Here is a 25506-nt window from a genome sequence, read left to right as displayed (position 1 = left end):
GTGAGCCCCCCATCTGGCTGTTCTTTTACCCTCCGTGGCCCTCACAGAGGTAGTCCGTCTCCCTTAACGACAGCATCTGGTGCTTAAACAGTTGTTCTGCAACTCTTCCAAGGCATCCTGTGCCAGATGGCAGGATCTGCAAAATGGATCCCTGTCACTCTCACTGCTTGTTATTTGACTTGAACACAAATATAATCTAAATGAAAACAGCATTAAGTACTTTGCATAGTGTACCTTTTAGCTAATGTATTATTTTGCTAATTGGATGAACTCTTTGGATCAAGATTTTTATAATGTAAGTAATCACTGCCAACTCTTATTTTTATTGCTTCAGGCAAATATATTATTTTGATATTTAAATAATTGGCAACAGAAAGTTGCCAGTTACTAGAAAAATTCCAACAGTGAATTATCAAGTCAGACAATTATTTTGTTTGTTTGTTTATTTGTTTTTAAAAAGCAGGTGAGGGCTGTAAAAGACCTCCAGATGTTATTTTGTTCATGTCCCTCGTCAAAAGAAAATATCCTGAGCAGGCTGGCCTGAACAGATATTGTTGCTCAAATGTTGATAATTAGAAATACTTCCTGACATATCCCAAAGTGCAGTAAGCATTCTCCACTGAGTACGTGTGGTAATTTGAGCCATTCTGTGGCATACCCAAGAGCAGTATGATCCAAAGTGGAGCTTGTGGCTCTGTTTCAGCGCTGTTCACATACTTTTACAGTGAGACAAGCAGCCTACACAGACCCAGGTTACCTAGCGGATATCTGGGGTTGTGCTTGCTAGTGTAGTTCCAAGGAGGACAACACTGCAGGTAGTAAAGGTTCTGTGTACCTAAAATTGAGTGCAAAGCAAACTGTGATGCGAAATGCTTCACAAAGTTCAATTCATCATTAAAAAATTTTATGTAGATAAGGATCTTCTCTTGGTAGGAACAGACTTCGTCATCTGAGTTTTTTATGACAATTTATTCTGATAAACTGAAGATGAAAAGAATGTGGAAACAATAAGCATTGTAATTACTAAGTAGTATTTTGGTTATTAAATAGATAATGTTTTAAAATTGGAAGTGATGGGAATGCACTTAGCAGAAAAGCATTTTATCACAGTATGCATTGAAAGTTAAAGCCAACTGGTATTAACAGCAATTTTGTACAGTTTTATACGGTCTGTTTATTGATTCTAATGCTCAGACTTCATAATGTGCTTTTCTTTTAAGTTTAAATACCTATCTCACAATGTAAACAAGGCAAGCAATTTGATGAACATTTATAAGCCTCATCTGTGAATAATGTGTTCTATCAGACTTTTGTTAAACAACTTCTCCATAAATGCACTTTAAACTTTGTTTCTGTCTATCATGTTGAAGGTTTTGCTGAAACCTCGTGATGGTGGGGACTGCACTCCGCAGGTGAGGCTGTAACAGAAGCTACATGTCAGTAGCTACATTAACTTTACCATTCAAATTGAACATTACATACGCTGCTGTTTTGAGAGTGCTGCTCAGAGCTTTAAAACACATCAAGTTGTAGCACTAAACTTGAGGCTTTGGGCTTGATTCTATTCTTGCAGCAGTATGTGATCGACTGAAAACTGTGTTACAGTGTTACAATACTGGTTTTAAATCTGGGCAGACCAATATTTACTTTTGGAATGTGAAGTTAGTGCTGCAATGTGCGTATACCTTACAAAATACTACTGTGCCCAACTATTTGAGACCTCACCTGGAGCACTGCATCCAGCTCTGGAGCCCTCAGCACAAGAAGGACATGGACCTGCTGGAGCGGGTCCAGAGGAGGGCCACCAAAATGATCCGAGGGCTGGAGCACCTCTCCTATGAGGCCAGGCTGAGAGAGTTGGGATTGTTCAGCCTGGAGAAGAGAAGGCTGCGAGGAGACCTTATTGCGGTCTTCCAATACTTAAAGGGGGCCTACAGGAAGGATGGGGAGAATCTTTTTAGCAAGGCCTGTTGTGACAGGACAAGGAATAATGGATTTAAACTAAAGAAGAATAGACTTAGACTAGACATTAGAAAGAAATTTTTTACAATGAGTGTGGTGAAGCACTGGAACAGGTTGCCCAGAGAGGTGGTGGAGGCCCCATCCCTGGCAACATTCAAGGTCAGGTTGGACGGGGCTCTGAGCACCCTGATCTGGTTAAAGCTGTCCCTGCTCACTGCAGGGGGGTTGGGCTAGATGACCTCTAACGGTCCCTTCCAACCCAAAGCATTCTATGGTTCTATTTCAGGAAAGCTAAAACTTTAACATCTTTGTGTGGTAATATAGGATGAAATTTCTGAAGACTGATTGTTCAGCAACATACAGTACCTCCACCGATACCCTTACTTGCACTGCAAATACCACATTTTTGAAACACGCGTACACTCCAACTTAAACAAGCAGGACTGAGTTTGGTATGAAATGTCACAGTTAACACCTGTATGCAAATAGTGTTCTAAAGATTAAAAAAGAGGTAGGTAATCGCAAGAAGTCTGTTAAGAGAACAGTGAGGATGTATGTGCAGTGATTTCACTAGTGCACTGAGACATCTTATGCAGCTGGGAGTGATGCTGCTTAGAAGGTATGATAATAACGTACATTGTGTTTTTGTGCTGGCTTTTTGCCCCCAGTTCTGCTTCATATTCTGGTAAATGTTGACAGTCATACCCGCAGGTTGGTGCCTGTTACGGCACTGTCAGGAATGATTCTCCTGTAGTTCCAAGTCACAGAATCACAGAATTGTTCAGGTTGGAAGGGACCTCTTGAGATCTTTAAGTCTAACTGCCCTGCACAAGTGAAATCAGCTACAGTGGGCTTGTACAGGATCCTGTCCAGTCAGGTTTTTAATATCTCCAAGGATGGAGACTTCACAGGCTCCCTGGCCAGACTGTTCGTTCCAGTGTTTGACCACCTTCACAGTAAAAAAAAAAAAAAAAAAAAAAAGTGGTTTCTTATGTTCAAACTGAGTTTCCTGCTTTTTCTTAAATTTGTGCCCACTGCCTCTTGTCCTTTCAGTGGTCACTGCTGAGAGGATTCTGACTCCTACATCTTCTTCATTCTCATCCATCAGTTATTTCTATGCTAAGACCCCCCTGAGCTTTCTTTTCTTCAGGTTGAAGAGTCCCAGCTCGCTCAGCCTCTCCTCATCTGAAAGATGCTCCATTCTCTGAATCATCTTTGTATCCCTGTATGCTCATTCCAGTAAGTCCATATCTTTGTTGTACTGGGGAGCCCAGAACTGGACACAGCACTCCAGATGGGGACTCACCAGTGCCGACCACAGGGAGTGATCACCTCCCTCGACCTGCTGGTGATGCTCTGCCTAATTCAGCTGAGGGGGGCTGTTTATCCTTCTTCGCTGTGAGGGCACGTTGCTGCCTCTTGTTCAAATTGTTGTCCACAGGGACCCCAGTATCCTTCTCTGCAAAGCTGCTTTCCAGCCAGTCAGTCCCCAGCCTGTACTGCTGCATGGGGCTGTTCCTCCCCGGGGGCAGGACTTTGCATTTCCCCTTGTTGTGAACTTCATGAGCTTCCTCTTGGGCCAGTTCTCCACCCTGTCCAGGTCCCTCTGAATGGCAGCACAACCAAGTCCCACTGTGTTCTAAATAAATCATAGGAAGAGAGTAGAAAGTAGGAGAGTTATTTTTAAAAGGTGCTTTTTAAATAATTTCCACAATCAAAATTAGAGAGTGAAAACCCACAAGAAACTCTTGGGTATGATAAGAGAGATGCGTCTGTTCTTGTCCCACCATCTGAACATGTTAGGGCATGCAGGTTTACAATTTGAAACAGCGTATGAATTCACAGAAAAATCAGTAGATGTGTTCTTTCCATAATTATTACCAAGAAAGAGATGGTGCGAAAGCCTGTTCTCTGATGGGTGATGGGCTTCCTCACATAGTTATTTGCATCTAAAAATTAATTTGTTGCTATTCTCATATTTGAATTGCTCAAAAGCAGAGATGCTACAAAACAAAGAGGAGAATTTTATACACATTTAGGTCTTACGCTCAACAGGTTTCTTCAGTGAAAGAGAAAAAAATTTATTAGTTCAAGCAATTTGCTTAAAGCATCCCTTTTTATAAATATGTGTGCATTTACAAACTATGATCAATATGTTTATTAACATTGGGTGTGGTTTTATATCCAAGAAATCAAGAATTTGATACTTGGACTTTACTCCACATTATGGTCAGTATACAGACATGTTTTGTATTAAATATTTGTACAGTATATTTTATATACTGATATTGTTCAGTAGTCTCAGTAATCTGTGGGTGAGTGGAATCATATGGATACACATACACAACTTTAAGCAAGAAGGTATTTCTTCAGCAATACTATACTGTAAGGAACGGTAGGCTTTGTAGCACTTGCTTGCTTAAAAATTTTTCTAGACCTTTGGGGAAAATACTCCTCCTAGAAAAAAAAATAATAACAGCAGCTGCCTGGTGTGAGTGGTCAAACAAAAATCACTTTTTAAACCAAAGCAATTTAAGAGTGGAGTATAGGAAGGTGGTGGTACTCAGAAAACTTCACTGAGAAATGATTCAGACTTTGAAGTATGGGGAACCACGGTATGGCACAGGAAGAGTGGAGTTTCTTTCCTCCAGCATGTATGCATGCGGTTTGAAAACCTGACTTCAGGCAAATTGAAAGTTCTCTGTTGAATACGGATTTGTAGCAGGGATTGAACTAGAAAATATTTCTTGGTTAACTATCGTCTTTGCCTAAGTGAGTGGGTGTGATAGGTACGGCTTGGGAATAGACTCAATAGACTCAATAAACTCATGCAGTTATAGATAATGCAGCTGACATTTTTAGAGGTCTTTTGTTCATTTGTTAAAATGAACTTTTAAGTGAACTGGCAGTATCTGTGAACCACATACAGTATGTGTCATTCATCTGTTGCTTTGCTGTATACCTTCCAATTAATTAAGCAACAATATCTGGCAGGCATGTTTCATTTTTCTGATATGCTCTGTCCTCCATTTATTAAATCTGGGCATTTAACAAATACAAATCAGATTAATATTGTGTTGACAATCGCTGAAGCTTATGGAACTTCTCTTTTCATCTCAATTATGCTCAATTAGTTGTTAGGACTCTTAAACGTTCATGTTTAATTGGTTTATCTCAGGGGATTGTTGTAGTAAATATTGCAAATGGAGACTTCTAATGTGCAGTGCCACCCTTGTTACTGACCACAAAGAAGAATGGAAAGGAAACTTCTTCCAGTTTCAAGATTCTTAATTTGTTTTATCTGCATCCTATTGCTGGAGTATCTCAAATTCTGTTTAATTCTTACTAGATGTAAATACTCAGTTCTGTGTTTTCAATTAAAAATTTTTCTACATATTCATAGACTATGGAAGTTGTAAAAATAACACAATAGAATATAATAGTAAAAATATAAAATTGCCTCTAAGAATTCTCATTTTTTGATATACTAAACCACTGTATATTTGAATTTATCACTTTGCAGTGCAGAACTAACTTTGGTACGCTGAAATATGTTCGGAACCAGGTAGCCTGGCATTCAGATTTCCTTATGTTTGCATAGTATACAAAGCTTCTAAGCAAAAAATTAAATTGAAGACAAATAATTCATTGCAGGTCTTTAAGAAAATATGTTACTTAACCTGTAGCACTTTTACCCAGACACTAAGTAAATGGGAAACGGAAAACAAATGTGCAAGAAAGGCAGGCAGAAAATACAAACTTATTTTAGTGAGGAGCTATTACAACTGCTCAGAAGTAAAATTAAAAAAAACCCCTCTCCTTAGGTATTATTTATAGCAATTTAAATCTCTCAAGTTCTATTGTAATCTTCTGTGCATGGGAGATGACTAATGCAGGCACAGAATTACATATAGTTTTCTAATGGAACAACATTTTTTGTAATATATTGCTTTTATTTTCAGTGACAATTCAACTAATAATTTCATAAGTTATCTTTTATTACAACAGACAGATTAAGTGCAGTTTTTATGAAAAATAAGAATCTGTGGGACGTGGTTTCGTGTTTTGCTGCTTATATCTATCTATCTATCTACATATATATAACTATCTCAGGTTATGTTTGCCTTTAGAATAGATTTTTTTTTTTAAATGTCCTTCTCCCACACAGGAACTTTTCTCAGCTAAATAAGATTTTGTAACAAATGCAAAATTCTGTATGGAATGTGGAAAAAAAAAATCATTCTTTTCCATATTACAATCACTTGATTAGGACATCCAGCTAAGATATCTAAACAAGTTGTAGGCATTAGGCTCCTGATCTGAATCACTTCATAGGGAAGAAGAGGTTCATTTATACCAGTAAAGGAGGTCTAGGGGAAGCAGACTTCCTGATTTAGTTATCCATTTTTTTGCATGTAATGTTGGAGTAGAGTAAGTCAAACAACTTAGAAAAAGGGTATAGAGATTTAGCAGATTTTAGGTTTAGCAATTCTGCTTTTTAGCAGTTTGGTGCTTCTAAACCAGACTGTCTTGGGAGCATAGTGTCAAAAAAGTGTGAACTACTTGACTTGCAGGTATCCTTGGATTTTGAAAGTTCTGGACCTGAGCACCCTTTTCCTGTCCAAGATCTACTGAGAGTCATAAAGCCCTTCTGTGAATCTGTGTCTAAATCTGATATGTTTTTGGATCCTGTCATCTGATGTAGGAGTGAATTTTAGTAACTATGTTAAGAGCTGTTTTCCCATTGCCTGGTTTTGTAATTCTGACTTTTTGTGTCAATCTGTTTGCCTGATTTTAAATAAAGCTTTTGAAGCCACGTATCTCTTTCATCACAATAGACACTGAGAACTCCTGAAGTTATACAGAAGGATATTTTAAAAACCCTTATTTTAAAGCATTTTTCCATATATGTCAGATCAAATTATTACACAGGGTTTGTCAGGGATTATCTGTGAGGTTGTATCAACTCAGTGTTAATCCTTTATCTGTAACTGTCCAGTTGTTTACCTTCTCCCTCAAATACTATCACAAACAATTTGGATCTTGGACATAAAATAAATATTAACAAAGGAATCCTTATGAAATTATGGCAGTCTTGTATTCAAAAGTTGACTTTATTCTTACTGTAATTCACCTATTAACCTGTTTTATATATAAGCATATATGCATGGATGGATATATTATCCTTATCAGTAAATTCTGCTGTCATTCAATCACTGTTTATACATGTACTCCAGGAGGCTGTAGTTCACTGTTACTTTCAACTCCTTTCATGTTAAATAAATATGAAAGAGTACCTCTGACTGGTATACAAGCCAGATTTCTCACTTTATGTTGCCTTTGGAATCTGAGTCCTGCTTTTATTTATGCAATTGGATTATGCAGTTCACCTGTTTAAGCTGCACAGTACTATTCTACCTTCTGTTTTTCATTCTTTACTTTTCATATGATGTCTCAAGCCACAGTTGCAAAGCAGAATTTGCAAAGGAGAGAGAACAGAGCAGACAACTAGTGCAAGTGGTGAACAAAATGTACTTTGGGTGAGCGCGACATCGTTCATTCTGATGTCTCCTTTTGACGATCTAGCATTTGAAGATGCAATAGAAATTGTTTATAGTAGAAACAAAGATACGCATTTTACAAGTTTTATCAAGACTAATTTAAAATACTTTTGACATACAGATACTTATCAATAATGCTTTGTGTCTTAAAGCCAGTAAGAGATTTAGAATCCTAGCTTAAGTACAGTATGGACATGTTTGTGTCAAATGAGCAATTCACATCAGAAATATTTATACTTGTCCAAGAAAGCTGATGTTTAGGGGATGCCGTCAGAGCCTTGCAATGCACTTGGCAAAAGCCGTCCTAAGTTACTGCACCTGAAGTGTACATGACTGCAACCTTCATTATGTGTGACTTCAGAAAGTATGTATCTACCTACTGTAAGGTTGACCGAGTTCATTATTACCAAGTCTTTGCTGGTAGTTTGTTTCATCCAAAAGTTTTGATGTTCTGTTGATGTTGAATCTTGGATGTGTGTCTCTACATAAGGTTGGACTGAAAACCTGGGCAGTAACTAAATCATCTATTTCAGTGACTTGTGATGCTTTTCATGTTTTTACGGTTCTTGCAAGAGAAGGAACTGAATCCAAAATAAACTTTAGAAGATTTCACAAGTAACAAACCTTAACTGCAATTGCAAATTACATAGCAGTTTGAATTACCTTGTAAAGTCTTACTTAGATACAAGGATTGGTGGACTGGTTTTTTTTAATGAACTCATGTGAATATGCTTCTTGAATTTTGACCCTTTGGTCATGAATTAGCACTGTTTTGTAAATTTGAACTTTTAAAAATGTTATTTTCAGATTCTAAGTTAACAAGTCAGAGCATATTAGTGCATAATCTAAAAACAGTAGGTGCTGGCAGAATCATGTAGTATTTCTGCTTTGTAATGCTGTTTATGAGAATGTTTGCTAGTTCTTTTAATCTGAACTGTGTTTTTCTTTGCCTAACAGGTTAAGAAATTGAAAATGAACTGATAGCAATTGCCATTACAAATAGCTTCAGGGTTCTTGATAAAATTAATGTTCTGGAGCTGGTGTGCAATGAGATCATTCTCAAGTAAATATCTAGCCTGTCTTCCTTATTTTGAAGTTTATTTTCTATTTTATATCAGTAATATAATCCAGGCATTCCAGTCCAAACCAGTACTTCTTGGGTGGTAAAACTCAATAGGTATTTAGTCTCATGCCTTATAAAGCTACTAGAGGCAAATTATAATTGTCTTGAAATACAATGCCTGTCATAACTTATTACAGTTTATGTATTATCTATTGTGTAAACACAATATTGGTTCCTTTAAACACATACTAAAGTCACAGTAGAAAGTAACATCACAGTCACCAACTCTAGGACTTAGAAAATTATAGGGTTCATGGCAGCTTTCTCAAAACATTATCAGTTAAGCGCATTAAAGGATTGCTTCTATTGACTGATTAGGCTTTAGAGCTCCTGGTATTTACTGACTGCAGAATATGAATTTGATTGCCACATACATTTACTCAATATGATGATAGCTGCAGAAACAAGGATTCCTATACAAAGCTCTTTAAATTCATTATTTCTCTAAATGTATCCTAATGACATGGAGTGAATCTAGAAGTGTTTTGGGAAAGATGATTTTGGCCTAATTACATTTTGTTTTATAAATAGCTCTGCATTTTAAAATATGTTCTTTCTGATACTTGGGTTGAAATTTAGAGAGACAAAACTTCCTGATTTAATAATTTTAAATGTCATTGCAAAATTATTAATAATGCCCCTAACTGATACTTATTACCATCTTATACAATCACATTTTTTTTCTTTTGAGTTTGTTTGAACAAATTAATTCTAGTATATATTCATACAGCTTTGAGATTGGTCATAAACAAATACACAAAAATTAAAATTGACACTTCAAATTTCCATCCTACTAAGAAAAGCCTATAAATTGTATTGAAAATATTAAAAAAAAAAAAAAGGAAAAATAAGTCAGATATTCTAGTGCCAGTCAGAATAACACTTGGTATAGTGTGTATGCATTACCACTATGAAAGATTTCACTAGTGGGTTTGGACCTAATGAGTCTCTGTATAAAAGCAAGGTCTGCATCTTGAAAGTGTAGGGTTTGGATTCTTGAGAAAAACTGAACTATTTGCTTACATTGTCCAGGGTATTGGTAAAGAGAGCAAAGATTTGAAAAATATTTCAAAAATTTAAGGGGAGTGGAAGATGAGAAGTTTGTTTTCTAATACATGTTTCTATTATAATATGCAGTTTATGTAAAAATATGTGCTGCAACATCAATGTTGCATCAGATGAAGGTTATGCTAAACAAGTCAGGAAACCCTTTCTGCTAGTGTCAGATCTGGTTAAAGGAGAGGACAGTGGAAATCAGTAGGAAATAATCAGAAATCAGTGACTGAGAGAATGAGGATTTTTAAGTTCCATCTTTGGACTGGAGCAGGTCCATAGACAGTCTCAAGCACAAGACAGCCTGTGCTTTGTTAATGGACCTTGAAGGGAACACATAGCTCTGTTTCTTAGTAGATTTGTTTGACTGGGAGAATGGAATCTCTCTGCATATAAAAGGGTATTCAGCAGCAAACGTTAATGCAAAAGTTCCTAATGCATGAGCGTCAAGAAACGAATAGAAAGTTAATCTTGGTAGTTAATGTGAAGGAGACATTGTGACTGAGGACAAGTTCCTACTTAAGTTCCTACTTCCTTACTTCTCTTCCTTAAGAGACGAGGTTGTGGCACATGCATAGTGCTGCAGACATAGTTCTGCTTACTGAACAGACAGCAGATTTATGAAAGTAGAGCATACAGGGTAAAAGCTGAGGCCAAGAGCAGGCACAAGGGAATACAGTTTATTGAAGACAAAAGAGATATTGAGTCAAGACAGAAATTAGTGGAAATGGAGTTTGAGATTACTTCTTTTGTCCAGAGGAAACTTTTAAAACATGGCCATGAATAGCCAAACCACACATTCATCTAATCAATACAGGCTGAGGAGATGAACAATGTGAAATCATTGCCCATGTGAAAAGATACATACAGTTCTACATGCAGCTGAGAACTTGGAAGCAAATACTGAAGATGGGAGGGAAAAAAAGTGAGTAGAAGTCAGAGAAAGAGTAAAAGCTGTGCTTTCTAGTTGAAGCACCAGGAGATTCGTTCTGAACCAACACCTAACTTATTTGAGCAGCTAAACTAGTTTTTAATTTTGGGTAGGCTTAAACAGAGCTATATTCCTTTTCTTTTTAACCAAACAAATCTATGACATAAGAGCTCTGCAGGCTGTAATAGCTGGGCTCACACAGTGGGTGCTCAGATTCATATCTGTGCCATCCAGTGTTCTCACTTAAGTAACTGTACCATTACATGGGACTTATTACCTCGGTAGTTGTGGATATTAAGACCAGAACCCAACAAAATGAAGCTACTATGTTTTCCCTAAACATAAATGTTATTGCAATACAGTTCTTACAAAAAAGTAATGAGTTTTTAAAATCAATTTAAAATGCCTCTGTAGTTTCATGTCCGGGATCTGTAATGATTAACTGCTGTCAAAATTACTATCAGATTGAAAACTACTTAGTGTTCTGCTTGCTTTAATTTTTGACAGTTATATTCAGAAAATAATCCAACAATTTTGTTAAACCCTCTAAATTATTCTTGAGTTTATTTTAAATATTATTACCAATTGACATTTTAAAATACTTTAGAGATTCTGCAAGTGAGTTATGTAGGTATTTACTTAATATCCAATATCATGATTCTTGCATCACTTCTAAATATTGGCAGTAGTAATATTTAGCTGAATATTCAGCTTTTGTAGAGGAAGCTGAAAAACAAAAACACCTTACATGCAGGCAGTCTACAAGACACTAATAATGCCTCTTTTATCTTACTGTCTTGGAAGAATGGCAGTCCCCTTTCTTATGAAAAAGACTAGTGCCCATCACTGTGAAAATAGCACTGGTCACTTGTTCTCAGCCTGTTGTTTCAATTAGCTTTGGACGACCCAAATTTTAAAGTGAGGAGTAAGGGATGTGGTAAAGTCTTACACATCATGTTTAGTCATGCCCTTGGAAACGGTCATAAATAGTTTCTTAATCAAATGCCTATTACAAGGAGATACTAGGGAGAATTGAGCTTATCTTTGCCGACAGTCACAGACATATTTAAAGTTGCAAGTAGGCACAAGATGGTTTTAGGATGTTTTGATAGGAAACTTTGGTAACAATTTAATTGAAAGTGTTAAAGGCTGTGAAACATAGACTCTTCTGTTATGCAACTCAAGATACAACATACCTGAAGGATAAGCTTAACACTGAATGCTAATCTCATAAAAGGAGATGTGTTCATAGCTAATGAAATATTTCATCTGTTTTAGTTTTAATAAAGTGTCCTAATTGTGGAGTACAATTAATCCATCTGCTAAAGCAAGACTTGTTCCTTTATTTCTTTATTCTTTTTCTTTCTGCTTCTTTTTATTCTATTTCTTTCTAAAGTTTTACAGTAGCCATTTTTCTAAAAGCACAAAACTAATTTTTTGGTTTTTTAAAAGAGTTTTATCACTTGGATATATTTTCGAGTGCCTTTGTTTGTATATAGACAGGCTATTGTGTTACGTGGTTTGGGCTGATATTAGCTGGCAGAAAGAAAGAGAAGCCTGTCTTGGCAAACACTGATTTTTATGTAAGAGAACATCTGTGAGCTCTATCTTTGTGGTGTAGCTGGACTCTTATAGCCTAAAAGAGAATTAGAATCTAAAAGCAAGCACATTTGTCCCCTTAAAATTGTAAGGATTATGCGTTTTGACTTTACGGATAAGGATCTACTGGTGAACCCTGAGGAACGGTAGCAACTGCTTTATCTGTTTGCTGTGTTTTAGCTACAAGGCAAGTTATGGGCCCTCTTCTGCCTTCCTATCACTAGGCTTATACTCCAAGGGGGTTTTTTGGAAAGTATTTGCCTTCTGGCTATGTGACGGTTTAATCAGCAGGTAGTGGCAGGAGAGATTCCTCTTTGCGATTCAAGCTACGGAGGGATGGTCAGGTGGGGGCCCAGACTCGGAACAGCCATCACAGCATGAGCTACCTAGGGGCGGCAAAAACCAGTTGAGAAGATAAGTGCATGTGTGATTAGTCTGTGTTGACATTTTGTACTGCTCCAGTCATACTGCTAGCAAGTTAGCTGGCTTGAGGATACTTCGATTGTACCTTTAAAAATTGCGCTATACCACTGAGCCCTGTCCCTCCGTTACTACCATCCACGCTGCCACGGAAAGGTACGGTGTGTCAGGGGCTCGCCGTTCCTCTCAGCCACTCGGTGAAAACAGCGCTTTGCCACAGTGGTTTCCTAGTGTGTTTTTATGATGCTTCTCTTCTCTGTCTGTTGGATTGGACACAGGCTGCTTGCTGCTGCTTGCCAAACCCAGCGCCTCTGCTCACACCAGACTTCAAGGACCATCCTTCCTCTACGATTAATTTTTCAAAATTTATATGCTCCCTCCATTGCTTAGCTGAAAACTTCAACATGGGCAAGGGTTCTATTTGCACTGGCTTTAGGCTATGAACTAAGGAGGACAAAGAAATAGAGAAATTGAGAGTTTGGATCAATGTTTTTAGAAGTTATTATTATTTCCTCGTGCATACTGGGCAGGGATTCATTCAGTTCATGGCCTAGGGGTGCTGCTCAGATAAACTGTCCAGTCTTAAGTGTGTAGGAACATTGTGGAGGCAACACCCCTGAAAGAAAACAAAAGATAGAGGCAAATACACTTTCTCCATTCACAGCAGGTTTGAGTGTATTTGAGTATATTTGAGAGTACTTGAGTGTGTTTAGAGCTCCTTTGTTCTTAGAATTATTCATGCTTGCAAGAAATGCAACTTCCTTTCCTGCTTATTACATCCACTGCATGAAGACTGCTTTGGAGCAGGGAACAAGTCCGTGTTCTGCACAAAGGGATGCTGAGAACAATCAGAATTACTGCAAAATTAATGTATTAAAATGTCATATTGGTGTGAGAGACAAAGGGAATGAATCTTTATTAATAATTTGTGTTATAACTTGTTTTTCCCCTGCTGACTCCTTTCCTCTTACTCTCCAAGGGGAGATGTCACCTCTATTCTTGTAACTTTTTCTCTCATTTCGGACACTTCTTCATCAGTCTGGTATTTTTATTTTTGGGGGAAAATAGACTAGCTTGGCCTTATATAACAGTCTTGAATTATAAGGAATGTATATTTTTTTGCGTTCCAGTAGGCTGTAGACCCTCAGCTGTAGACGGGAAAAGCCAGAGATGAGACGTAAACTATGCCTAAAAATCACACAAAATTGGTCAGAGGAGTAGAATTTGAGTGATGACATGAAAGATGTAGGATGGATATTTAATTTTAAATATTAAGGTGTGATTGAAGGATGTTTTCAAATTTCAACGTGTAACTTAAAAATGAAGTTTTTATGATTTATTCTGCAATCAGTCCCTCCTCACAGAATGATGAGGTGATGCAACTCAAGAGCCACTTGCAAGCAACTAGCTAGATTCAATTAAGAGTATCAAATTAGGGAAATCTGTGATATCAAATGCTTAACAATGAGCTTCTGAACAGCCACTCCCTCCCACTGTGTCTCACTGCTCAAACCAGACATTTGAGTTACTTTAAAGCTGCTTTTGAACTTTTGAGAGAACAGTTTAAAAACAGTTAAGTACTAGGTCTTCGGTAGAAGAATACAGAGTTTAAAGTGGAATTTCAGTCTCTGCAACTGCAAAGTAACTGGGCTCGTAATACTGTAGTTATTTTGGTTTGTATTTCTGTAACCAAGATTGGAATGTGGCCTTTACCCCACTGAATTGATACTATCATCCTAAAAGTTTGGAAGCCACAAGACTGGGATGTGAACAATAGCCCAGCACATGTGTACACATACTTTGCCCCTCAGAATCTTTTGGGTTTTGTTTGTTTCTTTCCCCAAAGGAGAAGTTTTAATTTTGATTTTTAGTAGGCTATACAGTTTTTCTTCTGAACCGTCTCAAATAAATTACTGTAATCAAGAGGAATGTTTCCAATCAATTAGTTACTGCAGCCGTGTGCTTGTATTTCAAATTATTCACAGTCTGTAGGAGTTGTATAATGAAGGTTTTAATGACTGAAGAGAACACTTACATTGAAATGGATGCAAGCATGCCTCTTCTTTTTTTGGAGGGCTAGATGTCTATTATGCATAATATTCCATACGAAGTTATCACCTAAAAGATGGGAGAAAAGCGTGCTTTAGACTGAGAGAATGGAAAAAATGCTCACATTTCCTCTGCACTGATTTTCAGCATCCCCCGGGAGATTTAAATGCACCACTCATTCTTTCCAAAGACCTCCCCATTGTGTTACAGTCACTGATTAAAAGTTGCCCAGTCTTTCTGTATAACACAAAAATTGTACGTCACAGGTTATATGAATCTGCTCCTGCACATTTGTATGCAAAATTCTGTAACCTGTGATAGCTAAAGCATTTCATGTCTTGTTCTGCATATCAGCAACTTAGATGTTTGCAGACTACCATGTTCATTTTTTCTCTTGAAAAGTGCAACAACCGATCTATGTTGTCAATATAATATGGGACAGAAAGGAAAAAGCTGTAATATCGAAATATGCTGTGTTAAATTTACCATAAAATATATACTTTTTTGGTTTTGCTGGAAGTTTATATGAAGAAATGCTGTATTGTTTTCTCTGTCCCCATTGGGTAGGTTTTGTCAGATCCTGAGTAACAATGCCACAGTGCTCTAAAAGTAGAGAGAAACATTCGGATATGTGATACTTACCTACTTACAATTTTACAATCACACTGATGACCTCAGATCTCACTGGGTAGAAACAGCCTCCACTGTTCTTTGAAGACTTTTTTTTTTTGGCCTGCAGTATATGACACAGTTTGCCTATCAGATAGAGCCTCTGGCATTGATAGTAATCTCTCCTGATCTTTAGCAGTGGCGTGTCTTTTTATATTTTGAGGATTGTGATAGTTGTGTACTTAATCTTTTACCTCTGTCATTTCTTCTTTTCCCCTTTCTCCTAACTTGTTCCCCCACCACTTTTCTCCCTCTTCCCTACATACACATTTTTGCCTTCCTACTTACTGCTGACTAGGGCTAAAATGTTAGTCATCGAGTGAAAGTGAGCTTGAAAGCGCTGTATTTCTCAGCTTATAATAGGAGAAAAACAGCTAAACTATGCTGAACTGCTCTTGCTCTTCTACTAGCCCCATGTGTCAAATGCATTGATACGTGATCTGTAGCTGCTCCGTCTTCGCTCGGTGCCTGGTGTATTGCAACAGTCTGTAAATGATTTGCGTGATTGGGGTGTTAAGTTTTGCAGGAGGCCAGCACTACTTAACCTGTTTTTTCTCTGTGCGTGTGTGTGGTGGGTCTGCTATGTATTCCTGGCTGCCTGCAAAACTTAACGCTGCAGCCCATCAAAGTATTTATAGACTCTCACAGTGGGACAGGCAGCAGAGGATCCACCACACATACACACTGAGGGAAACACTATTATATGCTGCTGCTGTGTGGAAGGCTTAAATCCTACTCCCGCCTGAATTTGTCAGTGCTATCAGATTGATCCAAAGCTTTCTGAAACCAGAGGAAAGACTTGCCACAGCTTCACTCGTCTTCAGGCCAATCTTAGACTTTCAGCAGCTTGCAGAGCTGGTTGTCAAAGGAGAAAGCAAGTCTTCCATGCCTCAGGAGCATTTCACTTTTCCTATATTGATAGTGAGAAACATTTTTCCCTTCCCCATAAAAACCCTTATGGTGTGCTTTACAAGGTTACCAGAGTGATACCTCTTAGGGCCTGTAGGTAGTACAGTAACATATATTAACGTGAATACATTTCATATTATAGTCTTCTTTGGTAACATACTGTATTAAGAGACCACCTCTAAGAAACCTCAAACACATAATTTTTTTTTTTTTTTTCAGACAACCACATCTGTTAAATGGCTTATTTCTGCCAGTATTTTTGTACTAGTCCCATACAGGTGGCAGAATTGGCTGCTAGCTCAAGCATTAGGTAGCTTTTGAACAACTTAAAGGGAAAATGGTTGACAGACAGTTGTGCTATCACTACTGGCATACTCATTCTTGCCAAGAGCTTAGATCAGATAGTGGTAAGTGCTGAATGAAACTCTTGCTTAAGCTGCAATGACTGAATGCGCTGAAAATGCTCTTTATAACAAACTCTTCAGACAATTTTTTTGGTCCAGGAATTTTTATTGATTATTCAGTATGATCATGCTAACAATTTTTCTTGCAGGGGAAAAGAAAAAAAGACTTGGAGAGGACAAGAACAAGGAAATATAAATCTTAGGTCTGTAGATGACAGAGGCATTGGCACCGAGCTCATGTCTGTTCCAAACACCGTTTGTCTATTTTACATCAAAAGAACAAACTTTTGGAGTAAAAGTTAGAATGGAGCTTTTACTTGCTCCCCAGGTGTCTGGACTAGCGTCTAGTCTGGAGTCATGTCATCTTTCTGTCGTGATACAGTGACTGTATGTAGAATGGGTATTCCCTCACAGGAAATTTAACCGCAATCCAAAAAAAGTGTGAGCTCTGGAATGGCTTAACCACCTCACACAAAGAAGGGAACTGAACCCTGGTCACCTACATGTTGCAGAACACGTAGATCATGGAGCTGTTTTAAAACTGCTGATTTAGGAGAGTTCTGTCTATTCCATTCATACTAGAGACAGGAAGTAATCCTGTTTGGGTTTTTGTTTGTTTGTTTGTGCTGTATTATTGTTTAGGTTTTTTTTAACAAAAGAGCAATCTTTGCCTTCAGTTTAAAATCTGTAAATCTTAGGTGAAAAGATACATGCAGTAGCATTAGGGACATAATCCTTACAGACTCCAGGAGATTTAAAATAGTTGTCTGTCCAGAGTGTATCCACGCAGTCATTTTACATGTTGATGGCTCTCCGTTTTCTTATGACAGACTATGAGGCATTGTTGAGCAATGGTACAGGAGAGAGAGATACAGTAGTGTCACATATTTATGCACAATTTATACAAGTTTGGGTTGAATGTAGCATGGATGCACAACTGTTTAACTGCAGTGAATTAACTCAGATCTATCAGAGTTCATTAACTAAGAGGTCTGCGAGGCACCGTTAGCTCAGTGACAATTTGGTTCTTCCAGTGCCGCTCATCTCTTTTGTCAATCCTCATTGCATCCTAAGTATCTACATTTCTAAATTATTTCTATTTTGAGGAGCATCCACTAATGAAGAATTGATTGTGTTTTCTTAATTCAGAAAGGAAGCAAGGCTGTGTATACAGAGGTTTAATTGTGAACCTGCTGGAGTAATTTTGAACCCAGCTACCTATCTGAACTCAAATGCTACCTTAATTATTTCTGAATTACTTGAAGGGAAACCTAAAAATACTCAGAGAAATAGTTTTCTTATCTTCTAGAATGATCTGCATAGCTATCTTCTTATTGAGGTAAATTGCTGCATTGATATTATGTATGAGATGTCACTTATCAATAGATTCTTTGGCACATGGATTCAAAAACGTGATGTGGAAGCATTTTAAGAAGAAAGGAGACTTCAGATTAATTTCTACTGTTACAGAAATGGAGGTTGCTTTAATATGTAGATGCATACCGCTACATATCTCGAGTAGGAAAAAATGCTTCTTCGTGAATCTACCAGAGAATTCCTCCCGGTGAGATTAAACACCAAACCATGTTATACGATTGCTTTCTGGTAGTGGAAGAACCTCAGCCCCTCTTCAGATCATCTTTGTAAATGAAAAATATTAATTGAAGAAGAAAATGTCAAGTATTGAGGTCTTTGAGGCTAGATTCTCTACTCAGTTTCTCTGAGTGCAAATAAAACACTGTCAGTATGGACATCAGGTGAGTTTTGGAGGCACCTGGTATAGCCTTAGTATAAACTGCAGCATCCCGTGGAGTTTTAAATTAACAGCAGCTCCTCTTGCACTGCCAGCGTAGTCTTTTGCAAGGTGCTTGCCAGGACACAGACTATTTCAGCCCTTTTCTCTTCCGCTCATGCCTTGCAGTGTGCCTGGTGCGCGCCCAAGCCCACCCTGCGAAAGGGAGCAGTGGGCACGCTGCATCACGCGGGCCTTCTGCTGGCTCCAGCCTTTGTCTGTAAGGCGGCCGGAACGCGCGGTACAGCACAAGTACTGCCTCGCGCTGTGGTTCGTCCCTCTCTCCTCTGTTTTGATGGGAAAGGTGTCCGCAGAGCACTTAATCTTTTTTTAACTAACTGCGTTTATGTGGTAGCTCCATGGGATTTGTGCCACATGCTGGGGGCATTATTTGATTGTTGTTCTATGTATTCTTGATGTGTTTGGGTAGGGAGAGAAAGGCACAACTGTCACTTCCCAGGGACACTTAGGCTACATCTATACTGGTAAGTAAAACAGGCCAGGGAATGTTCTGTTGTCCTAGGGCTAAAAGGCACAGCATGCCACATTGTCCATATGGCTAAGTTCTTGTTTTCCCAAAAGAGGGTGGCCTCATTCAGACTGTCCCTTGGGAGCAGTCTCTGGCCTGCGCTGTCCCCTGAACCATGCCCAGCCATTGTCTGGGAACATGTTAGCTGGCAGGAGCCAAAACTGTGCCAGGGAGCGGGCTTACAATGGAACAGCAAGGACGGGGGCATGCCAGCGCGTGCCCTGACCCTCTTTCCGTTCCTGGTGCAAACGTAACCGTATTCATATTGATGTTCCTTAAGTTTATCAGTGTCTTTAAATCATGTTTTCAGGTTTCTCATCAGCTGTATAATCTGGGCTAACATTACAGTTCTATTCATTTTTAAAAACTATTAAATGGAAAGTCAAATAATATTACAGCAAAACAGAGTGCAAATAATGGAACGCAGCTGTTTTATTCTTTTGGAGGGATGCAGTAAAAGGCAGAGGTAATACCTGCAGAGGCACTTTTTTTTTTTTTTTTTTTTTTTTTTTTGAGCTAAAAAGGGTAGTATGTGTTTTTCAAGCTATACTTAAACTGAAGTAGTACATATGTAAATTGAAATGTATGTATGTGAAGTTCCAGCTGAGGGGGGGAAAAAAAAAATCCTAAACCAATTGAAGCAAGGAAATGAATTGTTAGGGGAATTTCAGTAAATATTCAGATATCCTCACAGTTTCTTAAATAAATGCACATTTGTAAAATATCAGATTGCATATTCCAAACACAACTTTTAACTCTGTCCCTGTATCCATTCCCAGTCTTATTCTGCAGACCAGAAAACCCCTACAGTCAGTAACTCTACATCAAATAAATTCTGAGTATGAGTTACAACCATCACACAATATGGTTATGTTGGAATATTTTTACTATTTAATAACAGACAAAGTGGATATTTTATTTTGGAATCAAAGTGCTGTTATGTGGATTTATGGTTTATAAGGTTGGCAGTGTTTCTGAGTACTTTCTTTTCCAAAGTACATAAATATAAAGTGGTAAAAGTTTTGTTTTTAGCTTATAAATGTAGTTAATCATCTGTTCAAACAATAAAAAATTCTATTTATTAATGGCCAAGAAATGTTAGGGGGTTTTGGGTTTTATTTTTTACAAGAGACTCATTTAAGTGAACTGGATGAAATGAATAGACAGTGAATATCACAATGGTTTAGAGGGAATCATGGCACACCAGTTGATCATGTGGAACTTCAGTCATTAATCCATTAAAGTCGTTACTGCCTCCGAGTCTTATTTAAAGGTCACAGTCTTTTTTAAGGATTTTGTTGATGAGGGAAAGAGCTATTCGTGTTTGGTCCCTCCAGCGTGTGCACGGATGTGCGCTCACTGACTAGCGTGCTGAAGTGTGTTCTCTGCTTGGAATCTGCAACGCTGAGCAGTGGGTGGGCAATAACGTGCGGGAGCTCCTGTGGGCTACATGAGGATTTGTATTGATCGTTCTGTTCTTACATCCTGTTTTTTATCATGGTTACAATATATGCAAACACATCAGGCAATTAGACATGTGAAGACCTGGTTCTGCTTGATTATTTGACTTCCTGCAACTAATAATGAGATTTTTGAAAGATTTAGTGCTATGCTGTTGAATATAAAAGAAGATCGGAGGCCTGTATGTGCAGTGGAGTTAGGTGTGGTAGATTAAATTTGTCCTGGCATCCTTATTGAAGACTCCCTGTAGGCACTATCAGCTGTAATCAGCACTGTTGCCAGAAATAACATTGCAGTGTCAGAAACATGGGTGTTTTAAGGGTATCGCCAGGGGACTTGATGTGGTCACTTATTTGTTTAACTTTAAATTAATAAAGACCCGCAAGATTCTTTTTCTTTCTGGGGTTGTTGTTGAATTCTGTTATTTAAATTCTTTCTAGTATTCTTCATAAACACTGCTGGCATCCAAATTACCTATAACTACTTAGGAAAAAGCGAAGTATCATTGTGGCACATTGAAAATATCCGCTTACATGCACAGTAATGGCCTAAAATGAAATAAATTCCCAACAGGATTCAGAGAAGAGGAAAGAATACTTAATATATAACTTAACTATTCCGTCAGTCAGCATTATGCCTACAGTTGGAACAAGGTGTTCTCATTCAGTTGCTAAAATTTCTGTTCTCTTTTTCTTGATAATAAGGACTAGAAATGGTCAACAAAAGTTATACATTATGCAGAGGCTATGACCGTCAGATGCTACAATAATGATTCCTAGCATGAGAGCGAGTTTTGATTCTCAGAAAGATACAGGATATACAACGATTTTGAAATTCCCGGAAGAGTCCAGTTTTTTTGCATTATTTACTACCTCTTTCCAGTAAGACTGTGGCTGTGAGAATAAAGCAAGTTAAAATTGGCACATACTTGACCTTCATGGCACTGATTTCTCCTGCACTCAGAGGCTGGCTCGTAGGCCAAGGTGCTGGACACTGTTCAGTGAATGGGTGACCCTGAGATCAGACTCGGACAGAGTTACCGGGAAGGAGCACAGCATAAATCTAAAAATCAGTAACCCCTAATGATAAGTACTTTAAAGGATTGCCTCGTTGAAAGCTTCAGTACATGCTTCATGTTGTTGAAAGCTTCAGTACATGCTTCATGATGTCATTTAACCATCAACTGTAACTGCATAAAGTTAAGAATATCTTTTCTATTACGTTTGTTATGTTAAATAAGATAATGTGTATTCATTAAAGAATACACTTCTGGTTATTTCCAAAAAACAGACTTACAGGGACCAGTCCTGCACAGGGGCCGATCCTGTCTGACAATTCATTGTTCCTGCCGTTGTATTGATCGATTCAAAGAAAGACAGTAACCAGTAGGTTTTCTGAATAGTTGTAATAATAGTATTAATAATCAGATTATTGCAAGTGAAGTAACTGTAAAACTTGCAAATGCATTTTAACTTGTGCTGCTTACTTTTTGTGTTCCTCTTTTTGAACAAATTGCAATTCATCAGTCAATTTCAGTGTGGTTTATAGAGCACTTCTGCATGCAGGTTTCTGTACACATTACTGTGCCACATTGCCTGCGTTACAAATTCTACTCATAATTTTTTGCATGTCTTCCGTTCGGAACGTGGAAATTAGCATTAAAGCCTTAGGTTTAGCTTTAGAAAAAGCTTTTTTCAGTCTAAAGGAATCTTACGGTGTCACTTTCAATCTCTCCTGTGAAAGTTAAATTTCTTTCTCTTGCTTCCTTTTATGTTCAAAAACTGAAATAATTTATTACTGCAAAGGAATGTGTACTGAATCCAGTAACCAACAGAGGATGTGGAAAGATTTATTGGGAGAAATGTTAAGAGCATTCCTGGCCAGGTGTATTTTTTTCTTGTTTTGTGAAATAGGAAAAAAAAAAAATACACCTCCAGCCAACTTCAGATATGGCTGGAAGCCCAACTGGAAAACAGTGTCTGTAATTGTGAAGTGCTTCTGGAGACAAACTGAACAAAAAGTGATGAGGGGTGCAAAGAGATTGGCACTGCTCAATATCAAGAAATGTGTTGCTAGATCTTGAAAGCGACTGCAGTGTTTGCCATCTGAGTGGGTGTATGCACATGACTTCCGCTCTCCTTGTACATTATACAGCAATTTATACCCATGGGAAATGAGGGAGTGAAACCCCTACTACATTGGAGTAGTGGATTCTGAGTTCCTCTTTGCACCCTTGGTCCATGAAAAAAGGTACTGGAGGAGCAGGACCTGAGTACACGTCTGCACTCTTTGCTTAACTGAATGGGAGGTGTCACTCAGTAAACAGTAAGACACAGCTGTGGTGAACATTTTTACTCTAAGACAATTTTTTAGACCACTAGGAAATAATTTTACTGCATATTGGAATATATAACATGAATTTGTGAGGAGTGTAATCTTTTGGGGTTTACAAATTGTAACAGCTTACTTATTTGATCATTTTTAGGACAAAAATCTAGTCACATGCAAATATCATTTTCCCAGGAATGATAAAAGAATCAGGTATAAACTAGCTATTTCTAATTCTATTCATTTACCTCTCTAGCATTTTTCCTGTCATTTACATAAAGCAAAAAGTTAATAAGAACATTATAAAACATAATGCTACATATTTTAGAGTGTTCCAGGGATACCTTTCCCCTATCAATTTTTCTTTCAACCCCAACTTCTTAGTCTCCAGTTCCACTGTGTACCAGTTGAACAGGTAGGTCCCCTCAGCAGTAGCCTTATTCCTTAAAAAGCAGTGATTACCATTGTGTTTTTGTGTAAGTTGTTGAAACCATTTCCTCTTTCTCCATTAATACAAGTGTCTTACAAATTATGTGTCATCTACAAATTATTCCTTGATGGAGCATCTTAGAAAAGTAGTAGTGAAAAGATACAGAATCAAACTGCTCCATCTGCCTGCCCCAGGCAGGAAGCTGTACCTGCATCTTATTTTACATGTATGCAGGTCTCATGTTACATGACCCTAATGATGGAGTTTCCTTGATCCGTCCAATAATCTGTTCCATTGTATACCAATCCTTACTGTTAAAACACTTTCCTGACTTCTTATATCCCAGCTTAAGTTCCCTCAAGCCTATTCCTTCCAGTTTTATCCATTGTGGATACGGAGAACAGCTCTTGCTTTCTCTTTGTAGCTCCCCTTCTGTATTTGAAACTCTTCTAGACTCTCCCGAGAGTTTTGTAGACCTTTCTTTTTATCTGTTGCTTCACAGAAACTGTTCCCTCCTATTTCTCTCTCCGGGGATGTGTCTATGCTTGGTTACACCTGTTGATATTTTCCCAGTGCGCAAATGAAAATGTTACTGGTAGCAAGAGGCCAACCTTTTATAGTCAATACAATTAAGAAAACTTGGAAATTAGACAAAGGACTCTTTCAACTGTGAGCTGGAATGCTCAGCTAGAAGCACAGAATCAAAGTCTTATTTTATTACTTCTTCCTGTGTTGGTCTCATACTTGCCTGTCAAAACCAGACTACTTTTTAAAGTTATTTGCTACAAAGATCAGCCTAAACCACTGAAGTCCCAGTGCCTTTGTGAGTTTAAAAGTAGTTTGTAGACTACAGATGGGATTCACTAGGTGCTTAAGTTATAGGTCTTTAACTATACTACTCAATTAAATCCTCAATTTTGTTCCAATGTTTTCAAACCCAAAATTTTGACTACCTTTTAAATTTTAAAAATCATTTAGGAAGCAAGTGACAGAATCAAGCTTCTGTTTTGGTGGTCTCTGGATAGATGGCATTAATTCTAGCAGTTAAAATATATTCCTTTTTAAAAAATAATTTTGCTTTTTAAATCATCATGGAAATTGGAAAATGGATATTATTATGAAACTGTGTTTCCTTAAAATATAAGTTTTAGAAGTTCTTCTAGTAAGTGTGAATAAATATTTTTATTTTTTCCAACAATCATGTGGTAATTATGCATACTTGAAAATTGATTTTAAATATTTATTTTTTCCACTTTTGTTAATATATTGTTTCCCCTGCTCCTTTTTTTTTTCCTCAGGACCATTTGCTGCTTCAGGAGACAGTAAATTCTGCTGCTGCTCTTATCATGGCATTTATAAAGGACAGAAACCCAGAGCTGATTGGGCAGCTGTTGGTAGCATAAGACCATAAATCATGTGTAGCTTTTGGAAGTGTTTCTTTTTCATCGTCCATTCACCAGAGGTCTTGAATCATTTTACCCTTTGATGAACACTCTGGATTTATGACACTTACTATTAAAATCTTTTAACAACATATTTTTGATACCTAAAATGCAAGTCTGATATTATGTATAAAGTGTAAAATGAAATGCAAATAATTCTGAGATACACTGGGTACATACTGTGAGGAATGATACTGAACTGTTGTTGTTGAGGTACTGATCATTTAAAAAGGCGCACAGAGGACACCAAAGCATTCAGTCGTTAACCGTGCATGTGTATTATACTCTAGGACTGCATGAATGAAATTGGGTTTAAGATAAAATAATCCTAGAGCACAACTCTTGTTCTTTATATGAAATTATTTTAAAATTGCTGCTATACCTATTAGTGAATGTAGAGTTCATTATACCTTGTAGCCTTCCTGACATCAACAGAAGTGCACGTTGCAGGCAGTGTTTGAAGGGTCAGGTCCCCGTCCTCCATGCAACGAAGGTAACCTTGAAACAAAGACAAGATGTGCATGGGGGCAACAAGGTGCTAAACCCCAGTTTTCCAGATGCAGAATGCTCTGGCTGTAGCACTCCTTAGTGCTATGCTTCTTCCAGTACCCATGTGCCATCATTTTGAAGTAGCTCCAATAGCTCCTCTGAGTACTGTACTACACATACTCTTTGTGTTTGCACGTGTGTGTACGTATGTGCGTGTATGTGTGTATGCATGCTTAAAGGAAGAGTTAAGACCGAAAAAAAACGTTTCACAACCCAATCTGTAGGTAATGGAGAAATAGGAAGAATCTGTTAGCTCATCTACAAGAATACAATGTCCATCTCTTGCTGGTTAGCA

At 37.8% G+C, this 25506-nt stretch overlaps 1 protein-coding gene across 1 annotated transcript in view; it reads left to right on the top strand.

Moving 5' to 3' along the window:
* CRPPA (CDP-L-ribitol pyrophosphorylase A) overlaps window positions 1-24623 on the top strand; it is a 123919-nt gene extending 99296 nt beyond the window's left edge. Inside the window, exon 10 of the mRNA XM_075706150.1 lies at window positions 24519-24623. Coding sequence (XP_075562265.1) covers window positions 24519-24623 — 105 coding nt within the window. The remainder of the gene's footprint in view (window positions 1-24518) is intronic.
* Window positions 24624-25506: the final 883 nt, after the last annotated feature.

Source organism: Pelecanus crispus, chromosome 2 (genome assembly GCF_030463565.1).
Source record: "Pelecanus crispus isolate bPelCri1 chromosome 2, bPelCri1.pri, whole genome shotgun sequence".
In the NCBI taxonomy this organism is placed as follows: domain Eukaryota; kingdom Metazoa; phylum Chordata; class Aves; order Pelecaniformes; family Pelecanidae; genus Pelecanus; species Pelecanus crispus.
The sequence above is the reverse complement of the archived record's forward strand: the minus strand, read 5'-3'. Positions and strand labels throughout refer to the sequence as shown.